The 19,468-nt window shown below is 59.2% G+C and overlaps 1 protein-coding gene across 5 annotated transcripts in view; it reads right to left on the bottom strand.

The window, feature by feature from the left end:
* LOC118174297 (ankyrin repeat and fibronectin type-III domain-containing protein 1-like) overlaps nt 1-19,099 on the bottom strand; it is a 188,095-nt gene extending 168,996 nt beyond the window's left edge. Inside the window, exons 1-3 of one of the 5 annotated variants that reach the window (XM_035339561.1) lie at nt 19,049-19,099; nt 15,557-15,567; nt 2,040-2,044 (exon numbers count right to left, since the gene is read on the bottom strand). Coding sequence is in view for 2 of the 5 variants with exons in the window: in XM_035339559.1 (XP_035195450.1) it covers nt 7,019-7,047 (29 nt within the window). In the remaining 3 variants the exon portion in view is untranslated. Of the gene's footprint in view, nt 1-2,016; nt 2,455-6,468; nt 6,697-7,018; nt 7,100-7,261; nt 7,364-15,556; nt 15,568-19,048 lie in introns of those variants that run through there. The other 4 variants (XM_035339562.1, XM_035339559.1, XM_035339560.1 and 1 more) reach the window with 4 other exon arrangements.
* Between the last annotated feature and the right edge of the window lie 369 nt (nt 19,100-19,468).

Consider the following 19,468-nt stretch of genomic DNA (forward strand, 5'->3'; position numbering starts at 1 on the left):
TTGCTCCTGTTCTGGCTGGGGGTGCTGGAAGGGCGGAAAGCACCCGGCCCAAAATTCTTCTGAAGAAGCCTTGCAAAATCTAGACCAGTCCTCGGGTGGAAGCCTGGAAACGCCGGTTTCAGCTAGAAACCTTCTCCTGCTTGTGAGTTGGGGACTGCAACCTCAGCCAAGCAGTGAGTGCTCTGATGGCTGCATCGGACACGCAGAAAGCTGCCAGGGAAACGTGATTTATGAGGCAGCTGAGGGGCTTGCCCTTCAGCACCGGGAAAGTCTTCCAGCTCGTTACCCAGCGTAAGAAGCACTTGGACAAGCGAGGCACTGGAAAGGCAAGCCCGCAGAGCGGCTCCCTGATTGACCTTGAAGTGCCCTACAGAAGGAAGGGGCCACGGTGCACACCCTTCCCGGCCATCCTGACCCGACAGCAGCACTACTGTTAACAGCCAGAACGCACGGCCGAGTTCGGCATTCACTTACCACGCTGTTCTCTGCCCCTCCGCGTCTTAACTGGCATCTCTCAGCTCTTGGGGCAGGTTTGGTCCCGTAGCATCACGGCGGCTGCTCCTGGAGGGGGCTTCATTTCATACCTTAGGGCGTTGGGACCAATGCGCAGAGGCTGTAAGCCAGCCGGCAGCCCGTGCAGGACCCCCTGCCTTTTAGCGGGGTTTGGCTCATAGACCTGTCGGTAATTCCTCAGCTTGGTACATTTACAGCCACATCTTTGTGCCTTACTCACAAAATGAGGGTCGCTGGCCCAGCAAATGCTGATTTTTACCTTAACGATTTTGACTTCTTTGCATGAAATGGTCACAGCCAAAACCCGCATAGAAACCAGCTTCAGGAGCTCCCTTCAAGGAAGGGTAAGGGAAATCATGTTTTGCCAAGAAGCACAGACCTATTTGAGACCTCCGGGGGGTTTGGGCTGTTTCCTCTTGCTTTTAACTCATAGTCCCTGAAAGAGTTCTGGGCCCATTCGCCACCGAATCAGCACCTTCACGAGAAGGAAGCCGGAGCCGCACGTTCACGGCTCTGGCATTCCCGGCAGCAGTCGAGCAGGAGGAGGAAGGAACAGGCAGGCAGAGCTGGCAGCCCAGGGCTGCTGCCGGCTACGAAGCCTCCCGCTGCTCGGAGAGGGAGCGGCGATGCGTTGGTGCGCAGGGAGGGACACAGACAGCTACTCACAGACCCTACAACGCAGCGTCCCCCTCCGTACCCACGGCAGAAAGGCACGGCACGGGCCAGGCGGCGACACGGCACTGGTCTCCCTCTGCGCTGCTGCCCAGCAGGAGCTTGGTTTGCCACAAAGCCCACGCCGAGCACTCGCTTTATTAAGGCTGGCAAGGGCTCAGGAACAAGCTACTCCCTTCCCTGCCAACTTGAGAGGATGGGAGGGGAGGAAATTCATTACAAGCACGATGCAGTCGCTCCCCGTGCAGGGAGCGAAGGAGCGAGCCACCCAGCAGGGATGGGAGCCGTGCCGTGCCGCTGGTGGCACCCCAGACAGCGCCGCCGCCTCCCCAGACAGCCTCAGCTCTTCGGGATGGCTCCCAGCTCCCAGCCGTGCCCACCCCCTGCCCGCAGAGGCAGGCAGCCAGATGCAGCCCCAAGGAGCCCGGGGGCAGGGGGACCCTGGAGGAGCACAGGCTGTGCCACGCCGTGGCAGTCCCAGCTCTCTGAAAGAGCCTTTGCTGTCCTCTGCACGAACTCGGATCGTCCGTACAGCTTCCAGCCACGGCAATAGCCCGTCCCCAGCCGCGCAGCAGCACACGGCCCCTGTGAGGGCTTGCTGGCCACCATGACAGCACCTGCCACCACACACCTGCCCACAATGTGCTTCATACGAGGCTCCTTGGCCTCGGAAGTGTGAGATACCACGGACAAGGGGAAAGCCCCAGAGGAAAGCAGACAGCAAGCCGCCCACCACCCAGCCAGGCCCCCCCGTGCCCAGCAGGGAGCCAGCAAGCACAGACCCAGCTCCCACCGCAGCCCCGCTCGCCGGCACAGCCACGAGGAACACACCTTTATGCTCAGCTTGGTCTTACGGCTTCTCCTTGGCAAAAGCAGAACGGGGGCATTTTGGTGGCAGGCAGGGATGTCTGGTAGGAGCAGGCACAAACCAGCCGCAGGAACACGTCTCTGCAGGACGGCCTGTGCCTCGCCGCAGCACCCGAGGGGCAAAGGAGCAAAAGGAACGGCGCGATGGGCCCGAGCTGTGCCAGGGACCCGCTGAGCACCGCGACTGCCTGGGTTGTGTGCAGGAAGGACGGCCCCGGGAGCCCCCGCAGCCCCACGCTCACCACTGCCAGCGCTACACCAACGATGATTTCGTTCCCCGGTCCAAGACAACTGAAAGGAAAATCGGGAAGCTCTTCCCCGCCCCGGGGCAAACGGCTGCTAACAAAGCAGCCAGGCACAGCTGCGCTCTCCCAGCGCAGGGAGCCGGGCTCGGTGCGAGCCTCCAGTGTGTCTGTCAGCAGGCAGATCTTCTGCCTACAGGCGAGGGAGCTGAAGGGGGAAGCAAAAAGCATCAAGAAACTCTTTGTCTGCGAGCATCCCGGCCGGGCGCACGTGCAGCGTGCGCTTCCTGACAAGGGCGGAGGGGGGGGCCTGGATTTCAGAGCCAGCGTTTCCGCCTGCAGCCCGATCCGCTCCCTTATTGTCTTCTAAAAATAAAAAGTAAACACTGAGGAGCTCTTTGGCTCCACGTCTACTGCGTCAGAGTGTTTTCTGGCAGCAACAAGTCGTGGGACCTCTTCCCAAAGCTCTGGGAGCCTCCCCTGAGACCACGGCAGTCCCAAAGAGGTAACGGTGCCGCGGGGACCGGCAGGTGGGGGCGATGGGCCCTGGCCTCCTGCCTTAAATATATTTTTATATCTAAAAATACATATATGCACACACATCACTTCTTTTTTTAAGTTTGAAGCCCTTCCCAAGGCGGAGTTCGCTGCCCGGTGGTGCCAGCCAGACCCTGACGTCCCCGCGCAGCCGACACCACGGACCGCAGGCGAGCACAAGCTTCCTCCCTGGCGGCGGCCGCAGCCGGAGCACCTCGCGGTTTGGGCAGCTGCTGGTTCAGGCTCTTCCTTCACCGTTCCGCTGCCGCACAGAACTGCACATTCTTTTTTATTATTTTTTGACCTGCACGTGGATTAAATCCAGCACCAATTAATAGCCCAGAGCTTTAGCTGTCCTCCCAGGCTCCGTAAAGTTGCTTACTTCAGCAAAACCCTGCAGGGAAGAGCCTTCCTACCCAAAGCAAAGCTCTTCCCCCGCACTCTCATTAGCGCTCCACGTCTGCCAGCTCCGAGAACCAGCCTGTGAGAAATAAACTACAGAGCAGAGATTTATTCTCCCTATTTGACTGCTCTGGCCACTTGCACCGTGAGCTGTGCCAACAGCCCGTGAGCCCTGGGCTGGTAGCGGATCCCAAAGGCAGCTCGCAGGGACAGGAGGGGATGCCGGCAGGGCCGTGCCAGCCGAGCTCGGATCCCCTGTGCCAAGCCCTGCTGCACGCCTCGCGTGGGGACGAACACCAGGCATCCCAGGGTCCTGAGCCTCTCTCCATCGTATCTGAGAAGTGCTGGCAGTCAGAAGTCCCCGGTGACTGGAAAAAGGAACATCGCTCCCGTTTTTAAAAAGGGTCGGAAGGAGGATCCAGGGAACCACAGACCGGTGAGCCTCACCTCTGTGCCTGGGAAGATCATGGAAAAGATCCTCCTGGAAGCAATGTTCGGGCACACGCAGGACAAGAAGGTGATCCGGGACAGCCAGCACGGCCTCACCAAGGGCAAACCGTGCCTCACCAAGCTGGTGGCCTTCTACGATGGAGGGACTGCAGCAGGTGACAAGGGAAGACCAACCAGTAACATCTACCTGGACTCTGTAAGGCTTTTGACACGGTCCCACATGACACCCTGGTCTCCAAGCTGGAGAGAGATGGCACGGCAGGGCTTTGGAGCTGGTTTGGTCTTTAAGGTCCCTTCCAACCCGAGCCATTCTACGATTGTGTGACAGACAAGGGGGTTGGCAGAGGCCAGCCCTCTCCCAGCAGCTCCAGAAAAGGGCCCACCACCACCAGCATCCTCCCCAGGGGCCGGTCACCCTGGAGAGTACCAACCACGATAGCCACGCCTGGACAACAACCCGACACGGAGCTGTGCAACAAACAGCCTGTGCACGCGCACAGCAAAGCCCGACAATAAAAATGCCACCGGCTCCTCAACCGTTCCCTTCCTGGCTACCACGCTACGCAGAGCGTGTTTGCTTGTTGTGTTTTCTCCTCCAGGAGGAAGGCCGGCGACCCAAGACCGGGAGCAGACAGCCTCCAGAGCACGCAGGGCCCTGCAGGACGCTCACTGCGACGGGCACCGCTCTGCTGCGGCTCCCGTGGGGCGGCACCGCCGTGGGACGGGGCTCCCCCCTCTCCAAACTCAGCACAGCCCCCCCCGGACACAGCAGGACCCTGCAGATCTGACATACCAGGTGGTGAGTCCTGGGGTACAAAAAAAGGATCCCCATTAAGCAACGCTGTGTGTGTGCACGTCAGGTGGTGACCTGGGGATGGGATCAGCACTGCCTACCCCAGCACCACAGCCTCGCTGATTTCCAGCACCCCCCCCCAGCACTCCCTTTATCTCCACTGCCCAGGCTCTCGGGGCAGCACCTGGCCTCCGGTGACCTGTCACCATTTCATACAGCACAAAAACCCACAACCAAACCCAGGAAACAGCCACGCACGTATGAAAAACAAGAGAGAAATGAGCTTTGCTACTCATTAATTCACGCGTGAGCCAGAAACCCAAGCCATGCCTATAAAACTTGCCAGCAAAAAGACTCCGCAGGCTGTTCAACCACGTAGCATCCAGCATCGTCCCACGCAGCACAAAGAGCTCTGCAGCCCCCCAGGGCCGGGCAGGGGGTGAGACCCAGGCAACCACCAAGCCCCAAGGGGCCGGAGGCACCAAGGCTGCCCCTCGGCGTGAGCACACCTCATCCCTGCACAGCACGGCACCGAAATCCCAGAGGCTGGGAAGCAGCACTGGGCGCCGAGCCAGGGCAGAGCCCAGCAGCAGCCGGGGCACGGGGGCACAGACGCGGGGCCGTGGCCGCGCTGCTGGGAGCGCCGCCAGCCTGGGTGGGACGCGCTGGCAGAGCTGACGCCAACCAGGAGCTTTAAAGCAAAGCATAATGTTCAGTGAAGAAAATCCACAGCTTTTCAATGCCCCAGCTAAAAGACTTACCAGCTAAAACATGGACAAGGTGAGAAGCAGCGTGACACGCCGGGCCAGCAGCCCGGTCCCCCAGCAGCAGGGAGCAGCGCGTGCCTGCGCTCCCAGCCGGCAGCAGGGTGTGAGCAGGCAGTGCCAGAGCTGCGCTGGCCTCCAGCCACGGCAGCAAAAGGGGAGCTAGGGCCAGGGCTGGGGGCCAGGAGAGGGAGAAGTCAGCTGCCTGTCTTCCCCAGGAAGCACCCCGGCAGTGGTGTGAAAGAACAACGCCGTCCTTACATGAGGAGCCGTTTATTACGGCTGTAAACTTTTACGATGCCCTTATCTCGCAGTCGTACCAGGATAAGCTGCAGTTCATCATGAAGTTCATCATCAGTTTCGCAGGTGTGTGGATTAATGTACTCACGGCACATCAGCTACTTCTCGGTCTGTCCTACAGCCCAGAGCAGCCGAGGCAGAAAGACACCTCGCTCCTTCAGCTCTGTGGCCAGGGCCACAGAAAGGCTTTGGCTTTCCTCCAGCCCACCTCTTAACTTACTTCAGCACGCTTCCTGACGTTGGCATCAGAGGCAAAAATCAACAGCATGAACTTACCAAAGCCATCAGCACCGTGGCTCCTGGCAGAGGCAGGCAGGGCAGGCGTGGGCAGCCCCCCGGGGCAGGTCGCATCCTGCGGTCCCTCACTCCCCTGGGCAGATCCGACCGGGCGCTGGGAGCGGGACGGGGAGTGCAGTGGAGGCTGTGCCCGGCTCGCGCAGCCAGGACACACGGCCGGGGCAACCAGTGGAGTACCCGGGGAAAAGGGGAGGAAAGGAGGGCAAAACCCAGCCCTCGCCTCTCCTGCCCACAGCCCCGCTCCGCTCAGGGCACACCAAGCTGCGTGCAGGCAGCACAGCCAGCCGCACGGAAGCGGTGTAACCCCAGGAGGGGCATTCACCAGGACAGCCGTCCCTGGTAATTATTACCTGGCCAGGCATTTACGTTTCTGTATGGGATCAGCCTCGTCCAGTTCCAGGGGAGGAGACCCAAGTGGTACAAACACCGCTGGGCCTGCAGACCCTGCTCATCCCCACTCCTTGCCCGTGAGCACGGACACGCTGGGGCCACATCCCGCAAGGCTCGGCGGCTCCCACCACGTGGCGCCGGGGCTGGATGGCTCCACTGGGTTTGGGCCCGATACTTCCAGCTATTGTGCCAGCAACAGCTCACCTCAGCCACTGCAGGAGCTTTCCTGAAGTGCTCTCACCTGCTCCTCTTCTCTTTCAAGCCCATGCCAACATGCCGCAGAGACAAGGCACCAGCAGGAGAGGGCAGGGCTGGCTTTCGCCCTGGTTCTGCCAAGCCTAACACACGTCCCTGCTGGGCAAGTAGGTCCCAGCTGGCAGATCAGAGATCCTGCAAACCTGAAGGCTCTTCCCAAGGGATCCGCACAGCTCCACGCGTGTCACACAACAAGCCCCACATCTGAAGTCTCCGTAGGATTTTGTGCCTTCACTGGAGAATGCTTGGAAAGCCAACAATCAAAAGAGACATCGACAATTATTTGGTGCCATTAAAGGGAGAAAAATGAGAGAAAGCAGCGAAGGTAAGATCAAGTGCATGTCCTCAGAGCTTACCAGCCTCCAAATTAAGTCCCTAGGTAAGCATAGCTAATCATTTCACCTCACTACAAAGCTTTTCCTTTACTTGTGACGAGAGCATTCCTATTCAGGGCTGGCGATATTCAAGGGAAATGCTCTTTAGCGCACCTAACACGGTACCAAGCAAGAAAATAAAGAGGCAAGCCCATTGCCAACCTTTCCTCCACGACATCGTATTTCCGCATGGGTGCTCCGTTTAAGATGGGTCGTCTCTCCCTGGCGGACAGCCAGTTCGCTCACACGTGCCCTTCGGAGCACTGCAGCCCCGGGGACAGCACCCGCACCCCAGGACAGCACCCGCACCCCCAGGGCTCCCTCCGATGAGCCAGGGCTCCCCGCAGCAGCAGCCCGCTGGCACCCAAGCAGGGAAGCCCCAGTTGAAGGCATAAGTGTCCCCACCTGGTAAGGAGGCTTTCGAGCAAGCCGTATCAAACACAGCTCGCCCCCCCTGCCCTGAGGGCACGCACACCCAGCGACCTTCCTGAGTCACCGCCGCTGACTCACCGTGGCTCCGGCAGCGTTGGCTCAGCCGTAGGCAAGGAGATGTCATGGTGACACCAGCTGACCATGACTGCCCTAACACGGAGGTCCCGCGAGGCTCCCAGCACAGCAGAGGCTTTGTTGGGAAGAGCCGTCGCCTCCCTGCCCTACCCCACCTCCCCACACCACGTACACGCTGCCAAGGCCGTCCTCAGACCCCGACCGCTCCGGGCACGAGGCAGCCCCCAGCAGAAGCAGGTGAAGCCGTGCCACCATCCAACACACCGAGGAACCGAGCGACGAGCAGCAAAAGGCCACGCCACCACATGCACGCCCCTTGCCAACACCAAGATCTCTTCCCAGGGAAAGGACCGCTACGGGCACTTGCTCAGGGAGCAGCTGCCAGAGGGTCAAAGCTCCGGCATTAGAGCAAAGATGACGGGAGAATAAGGGAAGGAACTGGAGGGGAGCTGTATAAATAGCAGCATTGTCCTGACTTCGTTTCACAGGGCATCAGATGTCAACTGCGATCTTTCATTGCCAAGTGGAAGCCTCTAATTGATTCCCATCTGACAGTTCCTTATCCAGCGATGATCATCCGTCCAAACAAGGCGAGTAAATATGCTTTGCTCTACCGTTAAAGCTGGCAGTGAATCATTGACTTGCAACAAAAACAGCGTCAACAGCAGCATTTCTGCGGGGCCAGAAGATCTCCTGCTGCTCCCTGACCCCCCTGCCCTGCCGCACTTGGACGCTCGGCCGGCCCCGGTCCCGGCAGGCGTGGGGACCCGCAGCAGCCCCTGCCCAGCTGCAGTCCAGCACCACCCTGGGCCTCAGATCAGGGATGGAATCAAGAACTGGAAAGCTGCCTCCCCTCTGCAAAGCAGAGGTTATATCCCCTGCGCACTGCCCCGCACACCTCCCCTTTACACGCTACTAAGAGTGGCCACCACCAGCGCAGCTGCTTCGAGTCGGTGCCAGTCCCTGCCTGCCAAAACCTTCCGCAGCCTTTCTGGGCCTGGGACAAAGCAGAAATTCATGAAACGGTTTGAGGCCGTTTTTCCTTGGGAAGGGCTCTCTCACCTCGAGATGGGTTTGTGGCCTGACCTTTAGAGGAGGAGCAGTGAAGCCCGCTGCCTGCTAGCTCAGGCTCGCAGCCCACGTGAGAAGCTCCTTGGAGCCCACTTCATTGCCAGCTCCACTTTCACATAGAAGTAAACAAAAATATTTCTGGGCTATTGAAGTTTCTCCCATCCCAGGAAAGTTTCTCCCATCCCAGCCACTTGGCTCCAGCATACATCAGGCAGAGTTACTTTGCTCGCTGCTGTTTACAAACCTGCTGCAAACAGCAGTAAAACCCCAACCCGTTCAAAAGCTAGCAGTCCTGCGGTGACCGCAAAGCCAGCCCCTCGCCTTCTGTCCCTCAGGGCCCCACAAGAGCCCTCTTCCAGCCGCTGAGTGCCACCAGCAGGGAGCCCAGCACACGGAGCCGCGCGCGGCACCGCCAGCGGCTGCAGGCTCCTCTCCAGGCTGGCACCACGCCGAGCCACGCACCCGGAGCCCCCGGCACAGCCAGCCTGGGAGGCTCTTGGTTCTTCTGACGCTTTGCAGCATCCTCCAGCACAAAGCTCCTGACGCAGCCTTCTGCTGCCCTGACCAACAGCACAAGCAGAGCTCGAAGAGCCATCGCCCAGCCCGAGGCAAGGTCAGCGCAGCCAACAGAACCGAACGCTTCTGCCCCAGCCGGCAGGAGCATGGCCGCACGGCAGCCTCACCAGCGGGCTTTGCTTAAACGCGCTGTGATCCCCATGTAAGCCACGGCTTTGCTTCTTGACATTTGCAAAACCCCAAAGCACTCAGCTTGAAAGAAATCCAAAGCAAAAAGAAAAGAAGGAGATGGATGTTTTTCAAGGATGATTGTTGAGTGCTCCTGAGACCTTGCAGCTTTACAGAGGTCCCCCATTTGAAGCACATATTGCTTTTCAAACACGTGGCTTAAACTCTGGCTAGAACAAAACAATCTCACACCAATTTCATCACAGCGATGAAATTGTGAGCAGGGGGAGGGAGAACCACATGAGGGTGGGTATATAAACACGTACAGATATCTGCTGTAAGGAGCAAAGGTCCTAGCTTACCGTATGCCTGTAGAGGGACATCTCCGAAAACCAGGGAAGCACAAAAATAAGCTTCTACCTGAAAACGAACCATGTAGTAGAAAATCTCATCACTACCGTAGCGTTGACATTTGAAGTTTTCCCAAACAGGCTGAAATCACAGGATCCTTGCACAACCCCAGCGTGCAGGAGCCCCTGGACCCTCACCAGGCACAACTAACCAGAGGACAAACAGACCCTTGGAGATGTGCGCGGCCCATCTATTTCCTTCCCAGACCTGCTTGCAGGCTCTGACGTTGCCCTGCCCAGGGCACCCCCGGATCAGCAGCGAGACCCAAAACCTCAGCAGAGCTTTACGAGTCAGTGCCACAGCCCCCACGCTGAAGGTGGCCACCAGGCCACCCTACCGGGGTGTCACCCGCTCCCCAGCTTCGGAGGCCTGCAGTACTTGGTTTCGCTGATGGAGCGGGACAGGGACAACACGCAAAGGCTCAGGAGCCCCAGCCGTCCTCAATCACTTTGGGTTAAAAGGGAGAGTTGGCAGTCCTTTGAAACTGTTCTTCGCACCAGGTGTGGAGGATACAATGTGTGGTAAGATGTACGATACCCTCAGACTTCCCTGCTTTTAAGTGTCCGGCTTTTACACGCGTTGCAGCAGGAGATGGCACCGCACAACCCTCGCCAGCCTCTTCAGCTGTTGGAAGTTTCCCACCTTGAACCACCTGCTCGGTGCAGACACAGAGAAACTTCCTAGTTCTGCAGGAGCAGGATGGAAGGGCTGAACTCAGCGCAGCAGAGACAGAGGTCAGCAAACAGCAGCCAAAACCCGACACCCGGCTGCAGTGCTGCGAGGGGTGGGAGCAGCACACGGCCCCATCCCCTCCTTCATCACACAGCCCACGCACACAGTGTCCAGCTCCCAGGTGCACACACTCCCACCACGCGTCCTGCCCCACAGGAGGACAAAAGTCCCTCCACCAGCTCCACAACCACCTGGCCACACGCAGACACCCACCAGCATCAGCCACCGGCACGATGCAGGGCACGGGAGGCAAAGCCCTACAGCTCCCTTGCTAGGAAAGGTTCACCCCCTCCCTCTGCCAAGCACGCCAAGACCTGTACCTGAAAAGCAGAGCAAGAAAAAGGCCTGCACGTGACACGAAAAGGAAGCCTGAAGTTTCTCAGAGCTCTTCCCTCAGGGAACTACAAATATTTGCAGTGCTTTATCCAATATTCTTCCATATTTGCCCAACGCCTAAAGACAGATGAATAGGTCACGTACTCCTCAGATATAAAGATTTCATAAGGTTTTAGCCTTTTCTCTGCACCAGTGACTGCTGTCCCCGCAGCCTGGCACAGGACTGAGCCGGGGCTGGCCCTGCTCCTGCCTACCTGAGCGAGCGCTGGCACCGTCAGGGGACGAGGCTTGCAGCAGGAACCTCCGGGGCCGCATCCAGAGCCTCCCCCAGCACCGCACCGGGGGCATTCGAGCTCCGTTACCTCATGAAGTTCACCAAGGGCAAGTGAGGGTCCTGCACCCAGGGAGGAATAACGCCCAGCACCAGTACAGGCCGGGGGCCGACCTGCTGGAGAGCAGCTCTGCAGAGAGGGAGCTGGCAGTCCTGGTGGGCAGCAGGCTGACCGGGAGGGAGCAATGTGCCCTTGTGGATCCCGGGGGCATTCGGAAGAGTGCTGCAAGCAGGTCAAGGTCCTCCCCCTCTGCTCAGCCCTGGTGAGGACCAGCTGAGAGAGCTGGGCCTGTTTGGCCTGGAAAAGAGAAGACTGAGGGGAGCCCTCATCAATGTGTACAAATATCTGAGGGGAGGGTGTCGAGAGGATGGAGCCGGTCTCTTCTCAGTTGTCCCCAGTGAAAGAGGCAACGGGCACAAACTGAAGCACAGGAGGTTCTGGCTGAACATGAGGGCACTTCTTTACCTGGAGGGTGACAGAGCACTGGGACAGGCCGCCCACAGAGGTTGTGCAGCCTCCTTCTCTGGAGATACCCAAACCCCACCTGGATGCCGTCCTGCACAACGTGCTCTAGGGGATCCTGCTCGGACCGGGTGATCTTCAGAGGTCCCTTCCCACCTTGGCCATTCTGGGGTTCCTTGTGCTGAGCAGTGCCACAAGCGGTCACGACTGATGAGCTGCTACGGCAGCACCCAGAGCTGGGTCTTCATCTCCCTGCAGGCGGGCAATCCATCAGCAGCAACAAAACCTACTCTTTTAAACCACGCTCATTTTCTGCTCTGTTTCTTCAAGAAACGCTCCTGCCTGATCCCGGCAGCTCGGTTGCGGAGCTCTGGCTGCATCCCTACAGCTTGTTTTCAATCATGCGCTAAAAGGGCAAGTAACGCAGAAACAAATCTGCACGAAAGGTCAGGGAGCTCCCCCGCCCCGCGGGGCGGAAGGAAAGCCTTGCTGGCCGCTGAGGAGGGTTCAGCGCAGCAGGACCCTTGCCCAGCCCCAGCCACCTCTCTGCACCCACGTCCCACACGGCCAGCCACCCGCCTCGCTCCAGAACAGGCGGACAGGGAACCGAGTGCCACTCGGACATTTCGGGAGGAACGATTCCCTCCTCCCTGGGCTGGGGATGCTGCAGTCAGCGCCCCAGGAGCAGCGACCAGCACAGATACACGGCAGGGCCCAAGCTGGGGAGGGAAAAGCCTGACCCCGCTCCATCGGCTGGATGGTGCCCGGGACCGAGCCCCGGCCAGTTCCTGCCACACGAGATAAGGAGCTGGGAACGGCACGGCCACAGCTTCCCACCCACCGCAGGCCGAGCAGGGGGGTGCCAGCAGCAGGACCGCCGGCGCAGACCCAGGCAGGTAGGCTTGGATCTGCACCCAGAGATGACCGAGGGTCCCCTCGGCTCAGGGGCACACAGGGGAAGGAGGCCGGGAGAGGAGAACAGCCGTTCTCCGAAGATTTGGCTTCACACACAGCCAGCTCCTGAGGTCAGTGCTCTTGCAGGGGCTGGGAAACTTCAGAGAGGATGTCTGCTGTTTTAATTGCAAAACGTTGCTGGGATGACTCAAACAGCTGGTCCAACGCCGCCCCCCGCAGAAGGGCAAATCAGTGGGCTACACCCCAAGTCCCCATCCTGACACAAACCCTGGCTCCCCCAACTTCACCCCCCAAGCAGCACGGACTTGCTGCGAGCAGAAACACCGGGGCCCTGCCAGGGTGCTGCTGGATTTTCCCCGCGGAGCTGCAGCGCTCCCTGCCAGGGCGAGCCAAACCGGAGCACGAGCCTGGGCACGGCAACAGGGAAAGCTGCCCCGAGAAGGATGGCTGCCCCGAGAAGGCTGCCCTTTGAAACAAAACTAAAGGCAAAGGCAAATTACTACCGCCAAAAACAAGCAGACACAGAATGGGTTTCCCCCCCAAAACTCACACCAGGGTGATGAAGTATACTCCTTTCCCCCAAGACCCTGGATAGCAGAGGCAGAGGGGGCCCCACAGCAAAGGGAGACCGGACAAGCTTCAGCACGGCTGCAGCTCAGGCCGTGTTTAGGCTGCTTTTATCACAGATTGCATTTTTGTCCAATTCATTTCACTACAAAACGAGCTGGAAAGGTATACGTTAAGCTGCAGGAGTTAGAAAAGATCAAAAGGTCTGTCATTGAAAATTAATTAACTCAAGCCGGAACTATTAACATAAATTAAAAATTCACACCACACACACAGCTGCATTCATCTCCAAGTAATTTTCAAGAACCTCCAGTGCTGCAAGATAAGTTAATCTCACGTTCCATTAATTTGCAGCACGCACGGAGGTTAACCTCCACTTAATTAGAACTAATTTTAATTTTGCTGGGATAGGGCACGCTTTGTAAGAAATCCTCTTGACGTTACACCTTCCCGGGGGGGAGCAGCAGCTCTCGGTGCCGTCTCCCCTCCCCGTACACACACAGCAGCCCTGCGCAGAGCCAGCTGCACGGCTGGGGGCACTTCACAGGGAAGCACGGCCACTGGAGAAGTGGTGACCGAAACAGGAAAGTGCCCGATGAACTTCGGCAGCATCCCTGCTAAGGAGGAGAGGCACAGCGACACCGCACAGGAGCTGGAGCCCAGCGGAAGGGCTCCCGAGAGCTCGTGGGCCAGGCGCACGCCGTGTCCCGGCTCACCTGCAAAGCGACGCGGGCAGAAGTCGCTGCACTTGCACGCACGCGGTGTAACAGCGAGAGGAGACGCCAGGGAACGGACCAGGCTCAGGGGAAACCTCGCCGCCCACCACCTGCTGCCCCAGGAGGCTTCGCTCCAAACCTGTCCCTGCCGGCACTCCCGCGGCTCCGAGGGCAGCCAGGTCCAGCCGCAGCGCGATGCCCGGCTCTCCGTCCTCGTCCTCCCCGCCGGGAGCTCGCTGGATGAGCACGCAGGGCTGCCTGTTAAATCCCTGCCGCATGAGCCTCACAACCGAGCCCTCTCCTGTCCAACAGGCCCCACCAGGAGCCGCAGCCTGGGAAGGCTCCCGATGCCTCCGCACGCCGCCAGCTTTGCCCCCAGGCGAGCCCGAGCCCTCCCCACGTCCTGCCCGCAGCTCTGCCTCTTCCCCAGCCTGGCCCCGTTTCCAACACGCTTCCACGCACGCCTTTGTTTTAACCTACGCATGGGAAGGCCTCCAGCCCAATTAACCCAAATTGATGCAAACCGTCATTCAAAGCGAATTAAAGGCATCCACCCTGGAATCTTTTTTTAATTTGCCTAAACCAGTTTACAAACCCAAATCCCCACCGTGACTGGGGAGCAGGCCTTGCGGTGGGCTTGGGGTGCGCCCCACATCCCTCTCCCTGCACCAATGCCACGTCCTGCAGCCCTCGGTGCCCCCCAGCAGCTAAGCAAGCACCCCCGGGTGCTGTGGGGACACCCGCAGCTGCCTCCCCTGGGGGCTAACGCCAGCCCTGCTGTGCCTACCCACAATCACGGCCAAGCTGCTGGCCCACAAGGCACGGCTCAGGTTCTGCTCACACCCAGGGAAGGGGCAGGAGCAGCTCCGGGGGCCACAGAGACCCCTCTGCAGTGACCGCAGTGTTAAACCCTGACCGTCCCACACGCAGAAGCGCTCAGCAGGCTGCCAGCCTGGGGACAGCGACAGGGGCCCCGTGCACACAAGACACGAGCGTGCGTTTGCCTTCCCACTGCCTTGGCCCTGACCTTCTCGCCCCGTCCCCGCCGCTAGCAGCGCCTCCCGCCAGCAGCGAGCCAAGCAAACCAGTGACTTCATCGCCGCTTCCTTCACCTAACTCGTCTCAGGAGACCCCGCTGCTGCTTTCCAGCGGGCGCAGCATCCTCCCGGCACAGCTGCACGGCCCCCGCTTCCTTCCTCCCCTCCCCGCAGGCCTCCAGCTCCTGGCCACCGCTGCTTCAACCTCAGCCTCAGCTCCGCGGCCGTGCCCGCACGCCGGGGGACAAGCAGAAGGCAGCTTGAGACTCCAGAGGCTCAACCTGAACCCCGGGGCCCCAGGACAAGCAGCCCCCTGGACAAACCCCTCCCGGGGTGAGGGCCCTGCGCGTGCCGCCGTGCCAGAGGACACCCAGCGGGTTGGCGGCACATCCCCGAGGCTTCCTGTGACCCTGGCCCGGGCTCAGCAAAGATAATTAAAGCAAACACACTCGGAATAGAATTAGCCCTTAGCTTTGGGGCTCATCTGGTGGCTTTTACCAGGACTGCTTCCCCAGCCCAGAGCTAATCCGTCAGTGGAAGCATCACCGCTGACTGGCTTTGGCTCCGTGCGTGAATTTCAAAACACATCTGTCCCCTCGCACAGTCCAACGCTGCAGCCCAAACCTGTTCTTCAGACCGAGCTTTCATCCTCAAAACCCTCTGCAGGTTTTAGCCAGGCCGCCCTTAGCAGGGACAACACGCTCCCTGCTCGGCCTGGCGACGCCGCTGCTTTCGGAGCCGCACGCAGGGTGCGGGGGGCAGCCGCAGGCACGCGGCGAGAGCCAGGGCCGGGAGCAGGCAGGCTGCCAGCACCGCTCGGCGGGGACAGCGGGGCTCTCAGCGGGCGCTTCGGCTGCTTTCAGAGGGGAAGGGGACGGTTTAAACTGACCCCATCCAAGACGCTGACCCCATCCAGGACGGCCTGCAGACCACAGCATCACCTGGTTGTTGCTGTTTGTTTTTTTTTTTTTCCATTTTTTTTAGGTTTTATAAGCTTTACCAGCTCTATTTTCTCCTTAATTGGTGCAAGTGTTTTTAACCCTGCTCCTGGAGCCCCGTTGCCATGGTTACCCGCACCAGCCTCAGCAAGCGAGGGGTATTTTTAGCATTGCCAAAATGCACATCTCCAGCGGGGCTCCGCCGCACAGAGCCCTCCTTGTTCCCTGACACAGGAATAGAAGACGTGCAATAGAATTAAAATGTGGGAAATTCAAACCCGACCACAGGAGAAGCCGATGGAGCAGCCAGAGCCCAGCTCCAGCCTCTGCGGCCCGGGATGCTGGCAGGGGACGGGGATTCTCCCCTAGCCCCCAGCCAGCTCCCAGGCACGGCTGGGGGCTCACCGTGCCCACGGGATGCAGGGGTACGGCTCCGGTGGCCACGACGGCCAGACGCGGGCTCCACGGGACAGCGAGGAGGAGGAGGAGAAGTCAGGAGTGTGGGGGCTCTGCTCAGCCCAGAGCTTAGGGCTCAGGACTAGGGGCAGGTCAACCCAGGCGACGTTGTGGTGGGTGCCGCAGACCTGCTCGTCGGGAAGAAGTAGGTGAGACCCAGCCCAGGAGCAGAGCACCAGAAACACGACCTTAACGCCAGCACGTGGCTTCTCGTCTGTTCAGCTTCCCGGGCTGATTCACCGCCGAGGACCAGAGCGGGGGTATGGGATGGCAGCTCGCTGCAGGCCCGGCCCTCGCCCACAGGAGAAGGCAGCACGAGCTGTCCTGCAGGCACAGGACAGCTGGAAGCACCCACCCAAGGGGGAGAGCTTTTACCTGGCAAATTTAACGTCACTAAGCCATGCATGCTACGGTGATGTCCCGGTTCCCATGCCAGGCCAAAGAGGTATCTGCAAGCAACTGCTGCCCTGCAAGCTTCTGCTCAGCCTGAGATCCACCCCCAGCATCATCCCCCGTCTCTTACCTGCGGCAGCAACTGCAGGTTCCACAACCACCTCCGGATACATCATCCCACCCCCAAGCAAAGGGAGCCGGAGTTGTTTCCAAAACCTCGCCCCCCACATCTGCCGCGTGCTCAGTCTGCTCAGCAGAGACAGCAACCCAAGGGCTGCTTCAGTCCCATGAGGCGCCAGGAGGCACCCCCCAGGACAGCAACAACACCCGGCATCAGTTTGTCCAGCTTCAGGGAGAAATACATCTGAACTGAGCCAGAGGAAAATACCTCAAGGGACATCAGAAAGAACAGCAAGAAGGAGCAATATTCTAGCTAAAATCAGGACGCGCGTTAAGGGTAGACAGAACTGGTGGCTCCAGCAGGAACTCATCCTTTTTCAGGAAGTCTCTCACAGAGAAAAGGGCAACTTCTGATCAGAAGCTTCTCTCGTTTTTCCCTCCGGCTCAGCCTACAGGTACGAGTCTGCCAAAAGAGACCGAGGGCATGGCAGGACCTAACCCCAGAAGAGCTGCTGCCAGCCGTCACTGCTCTTCCCTTGCCGTGCAGCAGCTGGACACGGGGGTGGCACACGCATGACCCTCTGCTGCACGGCACACCACGTAGCTGTCCCCATCGCCCGTAAGGAGCAGGGCCAGGTGACAGTCATTCCTCCTGAGGCAGGTCACCACCGCTACGCAGGGACGGCGGCTCTCAGCCGCCCTCACGAGCTGCATGCAGCCCTCTCCGTCCACCCACGCCGCCACAGGCGGGTGTTTCAAAGAACGCACCCCTCACGCTGGAAAAGGGAAGAGACACTAGAGGTGCAAACACCCAGGAGGACGTTTTGAGCTTTAGAGAGCAGCTGTATTTGACAGCACCTGGGGTCTTAGCAACGTACGTGGGTTAAAGGAAGGAGAAGTTCACCTCACACACTGATCACAATCCTGCCTGGTATAAAGAGACGTTTGCAGCAGAGCCCAAAGACGTTCCTGCTGCACACGCTTTCCGGAACCCCCCGAGGACGGCTGTTTGCAGGGGAGCAAGGCCACAGGCCGCAGTCATTCCTGGCTGCAGCCGGGATCTGACAGCATCGCTCCGGGTGCATCATGCATCTGGAAGGATGCCTTCCCAAATAATCTGCACAATTCATTTCAGAGCCGGAGAAGTCTGCCAGCAGCTATCCTCCTGCTGCCCCATCTCTTTCATAAAGACAAGTAATTATTGAGCACTCTAGCTACTAAAGCTGATTAGAGCAAAACAAACTAATTTGGTTACAAGGCAATGATCTGACCTCGTTAACGAGGTGAGTAACTCACCGACGATATGTTGCTCTCACACAGCAGTGCCTTGCATTAGCTCTCAAGCTGCTCCGTAAAGGAGCCTGGCATGTTCCTACGAACCCATTTTGCATCGGAGGAAACCCACGCCAGCTTCCACGTATCCAGAACGCTGTTTCCTGGGAACCACCTGGTATCTCCTGCCGTAACACCAGACGGAAAACACCACCCGGCCTGCCAGGACCACCAGCCCGAGGTGCTGCCGTGCGGAGCAGCCTCCCCGAGCCTCTCCACAGCGGGCGCTGGCTGAGCGGGTGCGCCCAGACCTGCACAGCCAGCTCCCTCCTGCCTCACCTCTTCTTTTGGGAGGAGGAGAACATCTCTGGACATCCAGACTCGCAGTAAAGCCCCGCAGTGGTTAGGGACTTTGCCATTTAGTAGCCTGTGACACTGCACACGGGGCTTATTAACCCCGTGAAACACCCTGCGGAGCCAGCTCTCACACACCTCTCCTCTGCTCGTCCACCTGACATCACCAAATCTTCTGCTCTCGGGGTGGGGATGCGTGCCACTGTAGCATCACAGCACAGGCTTCAAGGCCAAGACGAGGTCTTCCTTGTGCTTGTGGCAGTCAGGACAAAAAGACCTCGAGGTATTGCTGCCACGACCCCCTGGCCTTCCATCCTCCCATCTGTCTGGGGTCCACAGCACGCAGCCATGGCTGGAGCTCAGTCACCCCGGGCAGAGCTCCGGGCACCTGCAGGCACGGGGCTTTGCAAGGCAACATCCAGCAGGGCAGACTGAGCACCTGCATCTGCTGGCAAGTCACAGGGGTTTCGGTGTGCGTTGCAATCCCCAACCAGGACAAATACATGATTTAACAAGCAGTACTCATTACACTCAGCTTATGACCCCAAAAAAAGCATTTAAGTAAGACTTTAACCAATTTCCCCCTGTACCCTGTTAGAAAGGAATGCTTTTGAACCAAAAGGAGAGAAAAGAAGAGAGCCGAAGGAGCTTGAGCACAGCCAGAGGACAACTGCACCCTCCCTATTTCAATCACACACCAACACACGGCAAAGAGAGCAGAGCTCACGAGAGGAAGAAGCAGAACAAATACCTCAGAGGGACTTCTGGAGTTTCTTATCCATATTTGCACACTGAACCACCTACGAAGTACTACACATGGGACAGAGCTGCCCTGCCTGGCTCTTACCGCCCGCAGGCTTGCGAACGTGGGCAGCTCCCCCGGCGTCACCGCGGCCGCACCAAGAGGCCGAACCGTCCTTTGCCACGGCCGAGGCAGAGGCGATGATGTCCCCGGATGAGTTCTGTAAATAAAAACAGAGAGAGTATAAGGGTTTGTACCACGTCCATCCCACACCCACCCCAAACCAGGTAACCAGCACGGCAGCAACTCGCAGGCACACCCAGGGTGTTGATCTGGGCGCTCCACAGCCCGCTTAGCTGCAAGGGGAACGAGTCCCCGGGAGGAAAGTGAGGTTGCTGCCTTTCCTTTGGGAGAGGGCTTAGGAACACAAGCCACAAAACGCCCAGAACAGGGACAGCACAGACTGTTATGCCCCCAGAAAGCTAAAGAAATGGTAAGGGAAGAGATGACAGCTCAGCGACAGCCAGAGCGATGCCCACAGAGCACACCAGCCAGCACCATTCGGCA

This window comes from Oxyura jamaicensis, chromosome 14 (assembly GCF_011077185.1).
Source record: "Oxyura jamaicensis isolate SHBP4307 breed ruddy duck chromosome 14, BPBGC_Ojam_1.0, whole genome shotgun sequence".
In the NCBI taxonomy this organism is placed as follows: domain Eukaryota; kingdom Metazoa; phylum Chordata; class Aves; order Anseriformes; family Anatidae; genus Oxyura; species Oxyura jamaicensis.